We start from the raw sequence: 19198 nt of genomic DNA, 5'->3' as shown, positions 1-19198 counted from the left end.
TATTTAATGTCATCCTCCGCCTGTCTTCTCCAGTCATGTTTAGGAAATCATCCCCACAGCATGATGTTGCTGTCATCATGTGAATGGGGTGTTCAGGGTGATATGGAATGTTGGCCATTACTAATCAAGTAATTTCTTAAGCCAATTGGTTATGCTTTTATATTATTTTAGGAGTATAAATGAATTGATTACAAATGCAGACCAAAGTTTCCAGATTTTTAGACAAAAATGAAAAGCTTCTCTCATTTTCTTTCCATTTCATACATTCACTAATTTGCTAGTCTTGGTCTTAATGTGACAACATTTTAAAAGGGCCACAGGATGTGATTACTTTTACAAAGCACAATGTCATCTGTGTGTTTGTATACAGCATGTTTTAAATACATGAAACAAATAACTTGGGTACAAATTGTAATCAGGTATATATTTATTCAGTGATCAGGTAGGATTACACATTTGCAAAAGATTGGGAAAGTATACCAAATCAGGTATAGTTTCTTTTTTTTTCTTCCACTAGATGGCGATGTTGCACAAGAGTAAGCCATTTGGTTCAATAACAGCAAAGAGAACAATAGAGAACCAAATCCCCAGGAAACAACAAAAACTGCAATGACAATCAGGAGGAAGCGGTGAAGTATGGCAATCAGGGCTGCAAACAAAGAAACCTCTCTTCTTCCTGTATAACAGAGAAAAACACACACATATACGTCACACTGTACAACTGTCTTATTCATTCACATTTTTCCACAGGAAATGGGTTCATAATTTACCTGTGTACCAGTGGCCTCTATCGACACAGAAGCAGCTTCTCTACAGGCCACTGCAGCGGAAAAGAAAATTGCAGTCAAAGTGGCATTGGAGGAAGGGATTTTATTTCCACTCAAGCACAGCAGAGACTACAAGCAGTTCTTCTGAGAATTGAATCCTCCCATGCACATATGTAAGAGCAAGCACTTCTTCTTTGGGTTATTTTCTTGTGTTTCTCAAGGTGAAATAACTAAATAAGAGGAAGTGGAGGGGGGAGGGGTACATGGGGGGATTCCAAAGGTCTAACTTGAGGCTAGGACACTAAACTAAAGACAAGTTCTCAAATTAATATTGCACCCAGATGAGTCTTAAGTGTCCTTGGATGACAAGCAGAGATTGGATTGCAAGCTTGGTAGCTTTTGATGGCCATGCCTGTCAGCCTCACCTGCTTTTTAATCAGTAATTACCATAGGGGATTCTCTAGCATTTCTTAATTAAATTGAGCCAAATGCAATTAAAAACCACACTCTCATTCTTTTAAAAGGGGCTCTGTGGAGTCCTTGTTTAGTTCATGCTGTTAAGAGAGTAAGCGGTTGAATAGTTGTAGCAACGTCCCTTCTCTCACCGATCTCTGCTTGATTATTTCACCGGTCAAATTAAGTTGAAAGTTTGGATAATAGAGCGGAAAAATTGCATCGTACGCCTTAACTAAAGAGGTTAAAGACAATGAACGAGAAGGTGAAGTTATTTTGTTCGAAGCAAAAAAGCCAGCGTGAGAAGCACTGTGATATAAACATGCAACATGTTGCCACTTGTAAATGTATTCCCTTCTTTGACCTTTTTTCTTTTGAATTTTCTCATGTGACAGCCTCAAGTTCTCAATGTATTATTATTATTATTATTTGTATTTTATTGATGGACTAACAGAAGGCAGCACACCATTATGAAGTGGACATACAAATAAAAAAACTGAAAAGTATGAGTGCATTTGTTTTTAGTAACCCTTCCAAATACTTTGAAGCATTGCTTTTCACAGCAGTTGCAGAATATCTTTACCCGCTTTTCAGTTATGCTTTGAAATTTTGCATTCACTTGTGCTGTTTCATCTCATGAAATCCCAATGAAATAGTAGTGGCAACAGTAAAAATATCTTTTTGCAAGGCAGTGTCTGAAAGGACTGCAGATATTACAACATTTTTATCACAAAATGTTGCAGAATGTTTAAAATACTCACCATCTAGGGAAGTCTTCAGCACTCCAAGACCCAATCACAGCTGAGAAATCACTTGCAATTTTCCCATCTGCTGTCTTCATGTCATCTTTGGAGTTATTGTTGTAGTTGCCGCAGGCACCGCAAATTTCACCAGATAGGTTACCATCAACAGTGACAGTGACCTTCTGTGACATAGAATAGATAACCTGCACACCTGAGAGCCTCTCAATAACCACACTCCTGTTTGAGATTTGGACTGATAACTCATTTGTCACTTTGCTGGGCAGGGACACCTTCCGACCATTTACCTGGAGAATATAATGAATAGGAAATAAGAGGAAAAGATGTAAAAAAAAAAAAAAGCTCCCCAACAGTCTAAATTGTTTCTGCTTTAAAAGGCTCATGGTTTAAACTCCTCACCCAGGTTACATGCTCACTGTTTACTACCACTGTAGTGTCCTTAAAGAACACATACAAAGCGGCAACAGCGAGAGGCGCATTCTTTCTGCAAAGCCTCACATCCACAACCACACGGAACCATTGGTTACTGGCCTCGTTACAAAGAGATGCCAAGTCAAAAGCCCCTTGTGCTCCTATTTTTCCAGACATGCCATCAAAGGAGCTCAGCTCGCCAACCGGACTGATATTGCAATGGCCCTGTATGACATGACAACCTCTGACCCCATCTCTCACGTCACAGACCTCTCCATTGGTACAGAGCAGCTTTTCACATGTAACCAGCCCAGAGGCCTGGCACTCACATTTGGAGCTGCAGTCTTTGTCTACTACAGTTTGACCCACCTGAAACACAGTTAGGGATAGTAAAATCCCAATTCAATGGTGAGCGTTGGCACGAAAATGAAATATATGAGTAATTTCTTGTCCACCAGATTTAGCAGATGTTAAGTCTCTCTCAAAGTTTACCGTCAGGTATTTGTTGTTGTGCACACACCCACAGTTGTCAAGTGGAACACATTGAATGCCATCAGAAACAAAGCCTGCATCACACTGGCATCCTTCAAAACAGCTTTCAGAGCAAGTGACTTGTTGAAGGAAGCTGGCGCATGTCCCTTTGCAGGTGTCCGCACACACTTCATAGTGACTATGTGGAGGGCAGGAAACAGCTGCAATAAAACAAAATGTGCTTATTAATAACAAATTGTAGGTAGCTTGGATAGGTAGGTAAAATGCTACTATGTGACCTACGGCAGAAGGAGGTGCTTCTCCATGGCTGGATTTGAATTCCTGCACCCTGGCAGGCCAGAGCATAGGCCTGTATGCTGTCGCACAACGTATCCTTGTTGCCATCAGTTGCACAGACATCGAACACACAATTAGACACATATGAGGCAGGATCAACTTTACTGTGGCAGGCTTTGAAAGGTCCGTTAGGTGCACTGATGATGCCACAGGAGTCTGGTTTTCCATACAAAGCTGCCTTCACTGGTTCACATGAAGAACATTGGCCTCCACAGCCACCGCACATGTATCCAGGAAGGTCCACCACCCACGCCTTCCCAAAGTCAGTGATGTCATTAGTTTGTTTCTCACCGGGAAGCATAAAATCATCACTACCTTTGTTGTTGTAGTTGCCGCACAGACCACACATCCTACCCTGGTATGTAGAAGGAACAACCACCTCAACATAGTACACAGTGTCGTAGAGGACTTTGAGCCCAAACACTGTTCGGATCACTATATTGCGACCTTCCTGAGTGACAATCAGACTGCCTTCTTCCAGTGAGAGAGGCAGGTTAAGCAATTCGTCATTCACCTGTAAACATAAGTTAAAGAAAACATTGTGAAGACTGTGCTGAAAAGGCTAAAGTCCTGTCCTCATAAACATTTTATATTTTTAAAAGATACGTTTCCTGCTACGCTTGCAAATCCTGTCAAAAAGCAAACTAAAAAACCCCAAGGGCGTGCCGTGGTGGCGTACGGGATAGCGCGACCCATGTTTGGAGGCCTTGAGTCCTCGACGCGGCTGTCGCGGGTTCGACTCCAGGACCCGACGACATTTGCCACATGCCTTCCCCCCTTTCCTGTCAGCCTACTTTCATACAAGGCACACTAGAGCCCACAAAAGACCCCCTGGATGGGTAAAAAAAAAAAGCTTAACAAAAAGAAAGATTTTTGAACATATTTACTCTGTTCTTCTGTACAGGACATCACAATAACATGTTTGTAGTTTAAATACTGTTTCTGAATTAATTTAAAATGGACTCTTTTGCCCAAGTATATCTTGGGCAAAAGACATGCTCCTGAACTTTTTTCTTCTGATTTTTGGTATCATTAAAGTTATATTTTTTCAACAGCATACATGGTATTGCAACACTTTCCCTTGGAATCTCAGAGAAAATGTGGATAGATTTTTACAAAACCAGAGAAAAAGTATCTTTAAAAAACTTTGTAGCAAGCTAACAAATGTACTGGAAAAAATGCTCAAACTCACAATGACTTTCCATGGCAGGCGCTGTTGAATGTATATCACATAACCATAGACTGTCACTGCAACTGCATTGGTTACAGCCACTTTTCCATTTCCATACTTCTCGTTGCCCTGGGTAACAGTAAATGGTGTGAGCTGACCTTTGTCATCATCGCAAACTTTCGCCAGCGTATAGATGCAGGTACCCTGGAAGTCAAACCTCCGACCATCAAAGGAAGTGTAATGAGGATCACCGGAAGCCACACACTTTGCTTCACCCTCTGGATGGCATCCTTTCACACCATTTAGGAGCTTACAGACTTCTCCTTTACGGCACTTCTCCTCTTGGCAGGTTACAGCCCCATTCTCTCCACAGGTGCATTTCTTCATGCACTTGTCTTCAGGGTAAAACACCTCCCCTTTCTTGTAGTACTGACCATCATAAGAGCATCCACACTCTCTCACTGGCACACAAGTTTCCCCGCTTAGCAGATAGCCTTGGTCACACTCACAGGCTTCTGCACAGCGCCTGTGGCAGGTGGCGAAAGAGGTTAAGCTAGCACAGCTGGTTGGGCAACCCGTGGCACATAGGGTGTAATGGCTGTTAGCAGGGCACTTCATTGCTGCAGGACAGAAAAAAACACCCAGAATAAAAGTGACATACATACTTAAAACAATGCTTAAAGTGGATGCTTCATATTTTATGAGCCATAGCATGTAAACGTCTTGAAAGTATGAAACACATGTAAAACACAATAACTTTTTCCATTGTTTTGGCTACCTTGAACTAACTTGCGTTCTGCCAGGTTACCGGTATTTAAAATATTTCTCAATTTTAGTCATGGAAATTAATATAATTATGGTGAGCTACAAGCCTCTACACAAGTGGATAGGAAATATTGTAAAAAAATAATTAAATATACCCTTAAGTTGATAAAGAAAAAACACAACTTACGGCAGACCTTAAGTTGATAAAGAAAAAACACAACTTACGGCAGAACGTATTTGTTCTCCAGGAGTGGATTGTGATTCCTCTGCTCTGACATTCAGACACATACACTTCCACTGCATCACAAACTGAGCCTTGATGACCATGGTACTGACAAACATCATAAACACAGTCCTCCATGTACGGAGTGGGGTCCACAAGACTGTGACACTCTCTGAAGGGCCCTGCCTTATCAGCAATGATACCACAGTACTTGGTAGCTTGGTAGACTTTCTTCTGCGAGTCTGAACAGGCCTGGCACCAAGGCCCTTGGCAGACAGATGAGCAGCCAGGTGTGATGCCCACCTGCCAGCTGTCCCCCAGCCTGGTCCCATCAGGAGCGGTCTGTCCATTAGGCATGGCCAGGTCATCCTGAGCTTTGCCGTTGTAGTTGCCACACAGACCGCAAACCATGCCCTGGTAGGTGCTGGGCAGAGAGATGGTCACTGTGCTTCCCCAGTCAAAGCTCACGGTGATACCAGCCACAGTCTCCAATACAGCTGTACGGCCACTTTGAAACACAGTCAGCTCATTATTGTAATCCAGAGGCAGCAAAGCAAGCTGCCCATTCAGCTGTAGAGCAGAGAATGGGGGTGGGGGGTATTTTTAGGAGATTATACATTTAATAATTCTGCACACCCCACTGATCTATTCTAATGTGCAGTTAAATCTTAGTTTAATTAAGACTGTCTGGATTAAATTTTTAATATGTGATTAAATATATATACAGTAGAGCATGAGGGATGAGGAAATTAGCACAGATACAAAGGAAATTATCATCCACTCATTCGAATCAGATGGGTTTTTATTTTCAGTGAAACGACTGGAAGCTGTGTCCTAATTCTTATCCCTCCACAAATGTGCAGAAAAGCAGATTACTCCTATTGGTATTAATACAACATCCACATGCTTTATTATTCATACCACTTCATCAATACTCACCAAGACCTTGTAGGGGTACTCTTTGCTGATGATGAGAGTGGCACCATGAATGGAAATCTTGACAGTCTTGGTGTAGGATACTGCCTTGCTTCCCCGGTTGTCATTCTGCACAGTCACATTAAAGGGCACCAGCCCAGCATGCTGGGAGCACAGTCCGGCCAGCTGATACTCGCATGTGCCCTGGAAGTCATACTTGCGACCATCAAAGGTACGATAGTGTGGGTCACCCGAGGCTGTACACAGGCCGTAGCTGATGGGCCTGCAAGCACGCTCTCCATCAATTACGGTGCATTTCTCATTGGAAGAGCAGGAGGCATCACGGCATGTCACCATGCCCAGAGTTGTGTCACACGTACACAGGCGACCACAAGTTTCATCAGCCCAGAACTGCTGGCCTGGCTTGAAGTAGAGTCCCTGATATGAGCATCCGCATGTTTTAGATGGTACACACACACCAGCGCTGAGAACATAACCCATGTCACACACACAGGCCTCCACACACGTGCCGCTGCACATCTGCTTTTCCTCGGGGAATGGGCAGGATGGCTGACAGGGGCTGGCACATTCTTCATAGTGGCTGTACCTTTGACAGTTCATGGCTGGATGTAAATAAAATGTTCCAAAGACAGAAAGAAGGATGAGAAGATGCTAAATATTTAACTACAATCTTCAGCAGAATAATTTTTAAACTTACGACAGCCAAACGTCTGTCTCCAGTTCTTGATTATTATTCCATCTTCTCGACACTGTTGATTATAGGAGTCTAGTGCCTGACACAGCATCTTTTTGTCTCCTTTATTTAAACACATGTCATACACGCAGCTGTTCATGAAGGCCTGAGGGTCTAATTTCCCATTACATTTCTGGAACACATTATTTGTCTTTGCTGTTAGGGCCCCACAGAAAGCCTGAGTCTGGTAGAGTTTCTTGTCGTTATCGTCACAGGTAGGGCAGTTTTTCTCACATGTATCCCAGCAGGGATTGTCCTTGTCCTGATCAGGTGTTTGCCAACTCTTTCCCCACTCAATCACTGAAGAGATAACTTGGCCAGTAGGGTTCTGGAGCTCATCTCCACTGTTGCCATTGAAGTTGCCACACAGGCCACAGACACTGCCATAATAGCTACTAGGAAGCTTGATGACAACGTGCCAGTTCCAGTCATAGGTGACAACTAGACCAAAATCTGTCTGTAGCTCAGCAGCATTCCCTCTTTGAAACACAGTCACTTCACCATCACCCAGCTGAACAGGAAGATTCACCAGCTCACCATCCACCTGAAAAGCAAATATCAGAACAATACTCACACCACTCAGAGAAACTTGGCAGGTGAATCAGTCAGGAGGTTAAAATCTCACCATAATTTGACCAATTTGGTTCTTTCGAATTGTTATGGTATACCCATAAACAAGCACATCAACCTCCCTGACATAAGAAACCGCTGTGTTGCCTCGGTTGTCGTTCCTTTCGTTTACAGAGAATGGAACAAGACCATATAGAGTGCCACAGGTTTTGGAGATAACATATTTGCAGGTTCCTTGGAAGTCAAAGTTGTACCCATCAAAAGTGTGGTAGTGTGGGTCACCCCAGGCCCAGCAGGTGCCAGTGAACTTGGGCACACACAGAGCCTTGCCCTTCTCAACACGACATTCTTCTTGGACACGACAATTAGCATCTTTGCAGGGATCTGAAAGAGACAATCGAGATTAAGTTCCAGTGGCTTTCAAAAGTATTCATACTCCTTGAAATTGTTTACATTTTTGCTACATTGTGATCTCAACCTTGCCGTTGTAGTTTGTTCCACAAGTTAGCATAACCTCCACCTACAATGCTAAAATTCTAGAGTCTTTTAGGAAATGTCTCTAACATCTTTGGACATCTAGAAAGAAAAACAATCACTTCTTCTTTGGCTCAAGCTCAATCAGATTTGGTAAAGAGTGCCTGTACACATAATATTTCAGATCTTACAACATTTTTCATTGGATTCAAGTCTAGATATTTACTAGACTAAGCTAAACCATATGTAGGCTTTGATCTAAACATTCAATTAGAGTGTATCTCCGCTGCACTCTCAATGTTTTTGCAGACTCTAACACACAGGTGTCAAACTCCAGTCCTGGAGGGCCACTGCCCTGCAACTTTTAGATGTGCCTCTGCTACACCACACCTGAATAGAATAATTAGGTCATTAGCAAGGCTCTGGAGAACTTATCTACACATGAAGGAGGTAATAAAGCCATTTCATGCCAGTGTTTTGTACCTGTGGCACATCTAAAACTGCAGGACAGTGGCCCTTGAGGACTGGAGTTTGACACCCCTGACACAGGTTGTACTTCATGACTGACTTGCATTAAGCACCATCAATACTTCCATTAACTCTTACCAGCCTTCCTTGAGATACAGAAGAAAATCACCCCCACAGCATAATACCGTCATCATCTCGTTTTACCATGGGGATGGTTTGTTTAAGATGATGTAATGTTTTCTACAATGTAAAACATTTTAAATGTATACTAGACAGTTCACTTTTAGTTCTATGGGATCAGAGCACTGTCAAACTGCAGAGTAAGCTGTATTTTATTCTTTTTTATTTTCTTTATTTTTTTTTACAATGACTTGCATATTGCCACTCTAGTGTGAATGCTAGATTGGAGATTTTTAAAACATCATTTTCCATTAACTCAGTTATGTCTGTCACATAATGTCTCAATTAGATACATCAAAATTTCTGGTTGTTATATGTCAACATATACATTATTCCAGGGGTTTGAATACATTTGTATTAACCAATAAATTCAACATATATTTTTGAAAATAAAGTATTATTACTTTATTTCCCACTTTACTTGATATCAGTAAATATGTTGTAGTGTTTGCATCTTACCTGTGTTGTGGCATGCCCGGATTCCGTTCTTGACCATGCATTTAGTGTCTTTAGGACATGAATATTTTTCACAGACAAGGCCTGTTGCTGGATTACATGTGCACTTTGTGTTACATTCCTCTTCATATATGATTTCACCAGGCTGGTAAATAAAAAAAAAGAAAATAGTGGGTTTAAATTCCTTCAAGGGCAAATTAAAACAAGTTTCAGATTAAACTTAACTTTTATGCAGATTACATCTTAATGTAAATAGCTAAAATCCTGCCCCATTGTGTGAAGCAAATGGAGCTCATATATCAGCTCATTTTTATAATTATAGTCTTATGCAGGTTTACTGAAAGAGTTGCTAAACTGTACTTTGTATGTTTTTCCATTTTCATAGCAGCCGCATTCAGTTTCGTTGACACACGTCTGTCCGTTGAAGAGGAAGCCAGTGTCACATTCACAGCCTTCTGTACAGCCAGTGGGGCACTCAACAATTTCCGTGAGGCCAGGACAGGAAGTAGAGCAGGTTTCAGCACACATTTCATAGTGACTGTTGGAAAAGCATTTCATGGCTAAAGAAGAAAAACAGCTAAAATTAAAAACATGTGAGAAAAATATTTTTTTATTATGTAGGACCCAATAATATGACAATAGGAAAACCTACGGCAGAAGGATGGAGTTCTCCAGTCTTTGACATCCACTCCTGCCAAGTGACAGTTATAAGCATAGGCTGCTACGCTGTCACAAAGCACATTTCCTTCTCCGTTGGAGGCACACAAATCAAACACACAGTCATCAAAGTACAGCTGTGGGTCAATTTTACTGTGGCAGGCTACGAAAGGTCCATTGGCTGCTGCAATGATACCACAGTAAGTGGGCTTTGAAAACACAGCTTTGTGAGCTGCATCACAGTTTGGGCATTTATCCCCCTCACAGCCATTTTCACACACTACATTGGGAATAGTGATTTTCCATGATGTTCCAAACATGTTGACGTTATTGGTGACTTGATGGTTAGACATCTGGAAGTCATCATTTTTGTCTCCGTTGAAGTTGCCACATAGCCCACAGACTTTACCACGGTAATTACCCGGTACTGTGACCGTCACATGGTAGACCAGATCATATGTGACTACCAGTTCAAAATCTGTTGCAATGACATAATTTCTGCCCTCCTGATAAACCTTAACTGCTCCATTGTTAAGATTGACCGGAAGGTTGTTAAACTCTCCATTTATCTGAAATACACAGGATTTATATTACATAAATACTGCAGAAACAAATATACACATTCAAATAATAATAAAAAAAATATCATCACTTACCAATACTCCCAGCATTTTGTTTCTCATTATGAGGGTGAAGCCATAGACCTCCATTGCAACCAGCCTGGTGACAGAAACTTTTTTCTGTCCCCTCATTTGGTCCCACTGCTCATTCTCCACTTGAACTGAAAAGGCCTGGAGGTGGGTCCCCTCCACACCACAACTTTTAGACAGAGTATACGTGCAGGTGCCTTGGAAATCAAATTTCCTCCCATCAAATGAAAGGTAGTGGGGATCACCAGAAGCTCGACAAACACCCTTCCCAACTGGGTGACATTTTTGAACTCCATTCTCTATCTTACACTTCTCATTAGGGCCACATGAGAAGTTTTTGCACTCAACCTGAGTGAAAGACACACATAAAACAGTGTTTGCAGATCCAGGCAAGGTAAATTAATTAACTGTGCCTTGATAAAGATTTCACCCTTTGAAATTGTTTTGCATTTTGTTACATTAGAACCACAAATGTCAATAAGTTTAATTACCAAATCAGCACTTAAAATACAACATAGCAGCTGTAACTATAAGAAAATATAAATTAAAACATCACAAATATGTGATAGACCAACACAAATAATATCTATCCATCCATCCATTATCTCACATGCTTATCCCTAGTGGGGTTATGAAGGGTGCTGGTGCCTATCTCCAGCGGTTATTGGGACAGGTCACCCCCACAGGGAAACACAGACAGACAATCATACATGCGCACACACACCCACACCTAAGGAGAACTTAGAAAAACCAATCAACCTGACAGTCATGTTGTTGGAGGAAGCCAGAGTACCCTGAGAGAACTCACGCATGCACAGAGAGAACATGCAAATTCTATGCAGAAAGGCTGCGGACCGAACCTAGGAACATCTTGTTGCAAGGCAACAGTGATGCCAACTGCAGCACTGTGCAGCCCAGCAAATGATTTGTAGTTTTTTAGATTTTTTTCAGGAGGGAACATTTAAAAGTATAATGTCCAATTGCATTAATCTCCTTTTACTGTCACATCCCTACTCATATTGCCTTTAGAAGTCTCTTAATTATATGTTAAAATGAATTCAATATGAATCCAGATATTTAGTGAAGGCCTCAATGGATTGCTAGAGAACATTAGAGAACAAACTGGATAGTTATTTAGATTATTCAACTATCAGATTCGTGCAAAGTGCTATTATGCCCTTTCAGCTTTCAACAGTTTCAGGAACCTCTGATCATTCAAGTAACTTTTTTGAAAAAATACCTCTTCAGAAATAATTGTAAATGAGTACATTTACAATTATTCATCTGAATGGTAACATTAGCAATGGAGAATTACGTGCTTGCTTCAACATGGCTTACACTGAGATGGTATTGTAGGCTTGAGTCAGTTTGGTGATAGGCTAACCCCTTTAAGTGCTACTTATACACAACAGTAGGGACACAAAACAAAATCTGGACAGAATTCATGGAACGATAATGCTAGGGTAAAGATATTGATGACATTTAATCCCATTTAGCGTTCATCACAAACCTTGAAAATGAATGTTCACAGATAATCTCAATCCAATCTGAATGAGTTTGCTCTATCAGGCAAAGAAGAATGCAGACAAGTTTGAATCTCTGGATATGTAAACCTGGTAGATACATGCACTAAAATATTTGCAGCTGCAATGTTGTCAGCTACCTTGACAACATACAATATAGTTTGTGGTTCTTAATAAGTTACAAAAGTATATATGAATAATTTTGCAAGGGACAGAATATTTACTGTCATTCATTACCTCTCCATCTTGTGTGCATTTGCACTCAAGCTGACACTGTCCATTTTGGTAAAACACCTCGCCTATTTTGTAGTACCGGTCGTTGTGGACGCATCCACACTGTGAGAAGGGGACGCAGAGATTTCCACTGAGGATGTAATCTTCATCACAGGCACAACTCTCCTCACAGATATCCTCACAGCCCTGAGGAGGAGCAAGACTGCTACATGTTGCAGGACATGCAGTTGCACAGATTTCATAGTGGCTGTTATTGGGACATTTCACGGCTGCAAGCGAAGGACAAAAAAAAAATTATTTGCCATTGTCATTACAAAAAAAGTACACATAAAAGTATACAATTATTATTTCTATTGTTGACGTATTTCTTACCACAGAACTGAGTGGTCCTCCAGCTGTGAACCTTAGCCCCCACTTTTTGGCAGGCAGATGTGTATGATGTAATAGCCTGACAGAGTACATCCTTCCTGCCTTTATACAGGCACACATCATAGACACAGTCCTCAAAGTAGTCAGCTGGATCCACCTTTGCATGACACTCTTGGAACGGCCCATTAGGGTCTCTGATTATCCCACAAAAATCTTTCTTCTCATACTGAATCTTGTCTGTAATGTCACAAGTGGGACATACCCCTTTACAGCCTTCGACACAGCCTGGGATTTCGGCCACTTTCCAGCTTGAGCCAAAGTCTGCTGGCTTGACAGGTTTGTTGCTATCCTTAGGGGTTAGATCATCTTGGGGTTTGCCATTGTAGTTGCCACAAAGACCACACACAGCCCCCATGTAGTTGCTTGGCAAAGTAACAAATGCAGCACTTTGCCAGTTAAAAGAGACTTTTAGGCCAAAATCTGTGGTGACAACAGCATCCCATCCACTTTTATGCACAGATATCTGCCCATCATTGAGGTTAATGGGAAGGTTAACTAGCTCGTTATTTACCTAAAGGAGAGAAAGTTTAGTTGCACTCTTGTGCAGTAAAAAAAATCAAGGTAGAATCAAAACTCACATATATTTTTTATGGATATCTTACCAAAATCAAGTCTTTGTGTGTATTTGTTATGACAATGCTGGTAGAGTAGACATTGATCTGTACTAACTTAGTATAGGAAACCACTTTGCTGCCTCTCTGATCATTTTGCACCAGCACTTCAAAGGGAACCAACTCTGGGTCTTTTGAGCACAGTGCAGCAAGTTGGTACACACATGTGCCCTGAAAATCAAACCGCATCTTATCAAAGGTCAAATAGTGGGGATCACCGGTGGCATGGCAGGTGCTCTGGGACAATGCTTGACACCTTCTTATCCCATTCACCAATTTGCATTGCTGCCCTGGTCCACAGCCCTTATCCTGGCACTCTACACGCCTGGTTCCAGGAACACATTTACACCATCGCTTGCATCTCTGGTCAGCCCAGAATGCTTCCCCAGCAGGAATGTAGTGACCCTCATAGGTGCAACCACACTTGGCAGCAGGCACACACTTATCTCCACTTAGAACAAAGCCATTATCACAGGTGCAGGTCTCCACACAAGGGTGTTTGCATTTAGAGGGTGCAGTTGGGTCAGAACAAGTAGCTGGACAGGCGTTTCCACAGAACTCATAGTGACTGTTTGCTGGACATTTGGCAGCTGTGTGGAGAAAAAGCAGAGTAAACTTCATTAGATTAATTTTAAATAATGGATTGTGAATATTCAAATAGACTTTATCTTTTACTTTGCATTAAGGCACTTACGGCATTTTGCCATATTCCTCCAATCTTGAACCTGGATTCCAGCATTCTGACAGGCTTCAGTGTAGGCCTCAAAAGCTTTGCAAAGGAATTGACGAAGACCACCTCCCATGCATAAATCAAATTTACAGTTTTCCAGGTAAGCTTGTGGGTCTATGACTGGATGACACTTGTTAAATGGACCATTTTCTTTTTCAATGAGTCCACAATACGAGTTACTCCCATACATATTCATCAAGGAACTGCTACAGGTGTCACATCCACCTACGCAATTATCTATGCACTTAGGATCAGGCTCCAATCCGGGAACCTTCCAGCTGCTCCCAAAGGCCACAGCCCCACCTGCCTGGGTGCCAGAGGGTGTGGTGAAATCATCAGCGGGGCTGCCGTTAAAATTACCACAGAGTCCGCAGGTTTTACCAGCAAAGCTGCTGGACAGATTGACCACAAGATTGTGATCCCAGTCATAACGGACAGAGAGGCCAAAGTCAGTCTCTATAACTGCAGAGCGGCCACATTGAAACAGATTCAGTTTGCTGTTGTTCAAGACTATAGGCAAGGACCACAAACTGTTGTCAATCTGCACAATAAAAAAAATACAAATTATGTTAATTTAACAAAACATAGCTGACACATTATAATATAGATAAAAAATATAAAAAAAGCCCTTACCCTTACACGACCATTTTCAGACCGAACTACTGTGACAGTGGTATCATAGACTTTAACTATGACCAGACCAATGTATGACACTTTGAGGCTGCCTCTGTTCTCATTCTGGGCAAGGACTTCAAAGGTTGGGAGTTTGCTGTTACTTTCACAGTTTTTAGCAATAACATATGTGCAGGTGCCCATAAAGTCAAAACGCCGTCCATCAAAAGTACGATAGTGAGGATCTCCCATGGCCCAGCAGGTACCGAGCTGTGGTTTCACTGGTTTGGCCACACAGGATGGAAACCCACCACTCATTTCACAGACCTCATTGGGACTACAAGTAATGCTACTGCACGATAAAGAGCCTACAGAAAAAAAGAATATATTTATAATTATTCATCTGATATGTTTGAGAAAAAAATGATTTCTGGTCAGCTTTAGTTTGTGCAACTTACCTGAATTCCCTTCCTCTATACAGTGTCCTACAGAACCATAGCCATTCATTTGACTGACTCCAATGCTGTAGAGCCCAAAGCTAGAACCAGAGCTGGACACAGTGTGGATGTTGTTGCCAGAGATTTGTTTGTAGGACATCTCTGCCCATGAAAAATCTGTCCCAGCAACCTTTTTCCATTGTACATCTTGTGGTAGATTTTTGTTGTCCAATTGAAGTCTGGCTGTTGCACTGGTTTTTGCCACAATAAGGGCTTTGTTGTCAAAACTTTCAAGAGCTTCTAATGAATAAGAAGAGCAGAAGCGGTCTATGGGCAGGATTGTCATAAAAAACGGATCATATATTTGGAACCAACTATATTCAACGCCGTTAAAAAGCATCAGAACCTGGATGCCATGATCAGACTGAATAAAAAGTGTTTCAGGGTGTTTTAATTTGATCTCCTTCATCGTGCCTCTGGAGAGACTAAAGGCAGTCTTGCCTTTACCATCGTTAACACTGACTTGGGTGGCTTGGGAGGCCTGGAGATAAACAGAGTCATAGTTCTTCTGGAAGCTCAGAGCAGATAAGATGAAGCTGGTTCCCCAACTGCTCACTGGTAAAAGCTGCTCATAAACGTGGTTGCATTTAGAGAAAAGAAGGAAGCAAGTGTGTCCTGAGAACACAGCAACAGGACGCTGGGAAGTAACCTGACTACCAGACAGGTCATATTTGCTCTGAAGCTGAACACTCTCATATGGCTCAAGATCTATAACCAACTTATTGCCTTTGTTGAAGACACGTCCCTGAAAGGTGATTAATGCTTCAGGGAATATCTCCACCTGGTTTTTGTCTTTGCCATTTGTCACAGCAAACTCTTTGCTAGTGCCGTAGGGACCACTGGGAGGAGTGAGGATGAAATATTCTTTCCCCCATGCAGTAGTTGGATATATGACAGAGGTGTCAGCTGTGAAGAGCTTGCAGTTAAAGGAGGTTACAGACACATCTGCTGAAGCTTCAACCTGAACAGTTTTGTAGGACTTTTCACTGTTGTACATCTCGACACCAGTAGGGACACTGACAGTGACCCTTTCCCCAGCTTTAAGGGTTTTTTCCTCTTTGAACTTCAAGAGAGGCACCTGCACGGTCACTTTGGTGTTGGCTTGAACAGCTGTAATATACAGCTGAAAACGAGGACTGTCATAGTCTGGTGCATAATTCTCCATAAATGATAGGATAAACTCCCTTCCTGTCCAAAGAGCATGAGATGGACCTGAGTGATACAGGATGAAAAACGGGTGAAAAAAATGAAGAAACACTTTAATGCCAAAGCTTTTTCAAGTTGCTTCAAAAAACAATGAGCGATACACAGCTGAGTTTCACAAGATATTGTGTGTTAAAAATATGTGATAAAAGCATTAGGAAATTAATGAGACTATTGTCACCACAGTGATCAAAGGATTCACAGAGGCAATTATGTTTGAAAATTTAAAAAATATATATTACATATATATTATATGTATATATGCAATATATAAAAAGGCAAAACAAATATATAAATATGTATATATTTATCAAATAGTACAAAGAAACCTTATACTATTTGAGAAACCAAAAAGATGGCTGCTGAAAAGGGATCACAATTTTAGAAGAAATGAATGGTCACTTTTTATGAAATAGACTGATATATTTTGAAGAACTTTAGTTCATTGACATGTCATATGCAATCAAAACTTTGCTGAATTACACTTTAATTTAAGCCAAACAAATTAAATTACACAGTAATAGAAATCAGCAAAAACTAGTTGTACTTACAACTCAATAAAGCCCCCACAACACAAAACAGCACAAGGATCCCCATGGCTGAAAAAGAAAAAAAATGGTTTTAGTTTAAAAAGGATCCAACAGTTATATTATCTAAGTTACACAAATGCTGCTTGATCCAGAATGTGCTCACCTGTTGACTAGTTCTGTGTGAGCAACGTTTTTACTGCTTCATCCTTTTTTTATAACGATGGACGAGGAAAAAAAAAGAAAGAAAAACACTAGAGCCAATCAGAAAAATATATGCTTCTCTTTAACAATAACCTTCCTCTTAAACAAACAGAGCCAAAACTTGGCAATGACTTTTAGGTCCTGTTGCATGCTGACATGGGTGTGGACATTTCTAGGAATAATCATTTGTACTTGGGGTGTAATGCAACTTAGAGATAGGGTGAGAAGTTCAGATATCCAGGACGGACTCAGAGTAGAGCCGCTGCTCCTTCAGGTCAAAAAGAGCCATTTGAGGTGGCTCTGGCATCTGATTAGGTCCCTCCTGGACGCCTTTCTGGTGAGGTGTTCTCACCAGGAGGAGGCCCCAGGGAAGACCCAGGACACGCTTGAAGGACTATGTTTCTCGGCTGGCTTGGAAGTGCCTTAAGATTCCCCTAGAGAGAACAAGTGGCTGGGGAGAGGGAAGACTGGGTGTTGCTACTTAGGCTGCTACCCCCGCCACCTGACCCCAAATAAGCGAAAGAAGATGGATGGATAGATGGATGAATTGGTGAATGAATGGATGACTGGCTGGAAGGATAAATAAATGCACATACATACACACCCCCACATAAATGATACACACAGCACAGTAGAATACAGACAGTAATGTTAGCTAGCTTGGTTAGCTAGGTAGTTTCAAGAAACATGCTCTTTCTATGCTCTTTCAGGACAGATTTTGAAAAAAAAAGTCTAATGCAAATGTTTTGAATTATGCTTGACATATTATGACAACTGGTTTTGCATGTTAAGTTTCATATGACAAACTTAAATATTGTGGAGGTCAAGACAATTTAACAGAGACCTGCATATTACATTTTGATCAACATTACATAAGTAGGCCTGTCACAATTGAAAATTCTGTTGGACAATAAATTGTCTCATAAATTATTGTCATAAACAATTACATTGTTGCTTTGGACCATTTTCAGTAATATAATGGTAATAGGAGAATAATGCAAGAACACATTCTCAAAGTGTCTGTAAACAAAATTGACCTTCAAAAAAGGAAAACTGAGACCATAATGCGCCAGACTTTTGCCATCCAGTTTTTGATAGATAGAGAGAAAGAAAAGAAAAAAAAATAACTTATGAAAATGAAAATTAATTATTTTATCATATGATTAATTGACTTATTGCAACAGGCCAAGACTTAAACAATGAAAAATGTGTGAAAAAGCAGAAAATTGTACACATTCACTTGCATTATGAACATTTACAACTTGCTCAAAGAAATCATAAGCTACCGTTTTGATGTGCCCAATTTACACAATGATTTGAAGATTAAACAAGCTGTAATAAAATACTGTAATCAAAGACAAGTCATATTGCTTGCTTTTGAGTGCTTAAATACACCATCTGATCATGTTCATGTTGTGTGTTTTAAGTTCTTTTCTTTTATGCTTGTCAAATATGTCTTGTGTCAAGCTTGCAAAAGGGGCGGATAATCCCACGAAACGGATGCATCGTGGATTAAACCAACATCTTGACCGGTGGTGGTAGAACCAATAGGGGTGGATTCCCTGCTGGCTTTAGTGTGCCACCCAAAGAATAATAACTTGTCAAATAGGCTGAAACAACAAATTGCAGAAAGTAAATATGACTTGGCGTTGCATTGGTGTTCATGCAGTCCAGGGCAGGGCAGGTCAGGGCAGATGGCCTGTTTTGCTAATTGCATGGCAGCTGTTTTGCTGGGGTTGGATAAAGGCATGCCCTCAACACCCTTTTTTCTAAGGAATGATCCTGCTTTAAAACGTACGTGACCTACAATGCTCCTTTTAGCTTTTATTCGGTAAAAGGAGCACGGAAATTGGTCATTTACTGTATTCAAATGGGTCCTGTGCAATATTTATTACAGCAGACATGCCACTTTGAAAAGTTCACATGAACCTATTTATAACTCCTCATTGTCCAAATACTAATTAGTGAGACTATAGCTCCACTGTTCTACATTACTGCCCAGTGTTAAAAAATGATTTGATTGACTTGAGCAGAGCAAATTAAGGTAATTAAAGTTTCCTCACAGATCATACAATTTGCTAAAATAACAGAGGACGCTTGGACTAAGATGGCACCAATCTCCACC

The 19198-nt window shown here is 41.0% G+C and overlaps 1 protein-coding gene across 2 annotated transcripts; it reads right to left on the bottom strand.

Annotated features, from left to right (window-relative positions):
- Nucleotides 1–409: 409 nt before the first annotated feature.
- On the bottom strand, nucleotides 410–17212 carry fcgbp (Fc fragment of IgG binding protein). Of its 2 annotated transcripts, XM_023331253.1 has the most exons (23): nucleotides 17036–17208; nucleotides 16894–16941; nucleotides 15101–16351; nucleotides 14664–15010; nucleotides 13995–14571; nucleotides 13292–13890; nucleotides 12633–13200; nucleotides 12264–12529; nucleotides 10510–10851; nucleotides 9849–10422; nucleotides 9557–9756; nucleotides 9200–9341; nucleotides 7674–8002; nucleotides 7013–7592; nucleotides 6319–6917; nucleotides 5382–5949; nucleotides 4413–5011; nucleotides 3167–3734; nucleotides 2885–3084; nucleotides 2381–2761; nucleotides 1982–2268; nucleotides 771–820; nucleotides 410–676 (listed from the first exon to the last, which is right to left on the bottom strand). In XM_023331253.1, the coding sequence occupies exons 2-22, from the start codon at nucleotides 16937–16939 to the stop codon at nucleotides 811–813; spliced, it is 9033 nt and encodes a 3010-aa protein (XP_023187021.1). In that variant the 5' UTR covers nucleotides 16940–16941; nucleotides 17036–17208; the 3' UTR covers nucleotides 410–676; nucleotides 771–810. The 2 variants fall into 2 exon arrangements, with proteins under 2 accessions (XP_023187021.1, XP_014324026.2); XM_014468540.2 differs by lacking the exon at nucleotides 410–676 and having other exon boundaries at nucleotides 770–820; nucleotides 17036–17212.
- Nucleotides 17213–19198: the final 1986 nt, after the last annotated feature.

The sequence above is a fragment of the Xiphophorus maculatus genome, chromosome 3 (genome assembly GCF_002775205.1).
Source record: "Xiphophorus maculatus strain JP 163 A chromosome 3, X_maculatus-5.0-male, whole genome shotgun sequence".
Classification (NCBI taxonomy): domain Eukaryota; kingdom Metazoa; phylum Chordata; class Actinopteri; order Cyprinodontiformes; family Poeciliidae; genus Xiphophorus; species Xiphophorus maculatus.
The sequence above is the reverse complement of the archived record's forward strand: the minus strand, read 5'-3'. Positions and strand labels throughout refer to the sequence as shown.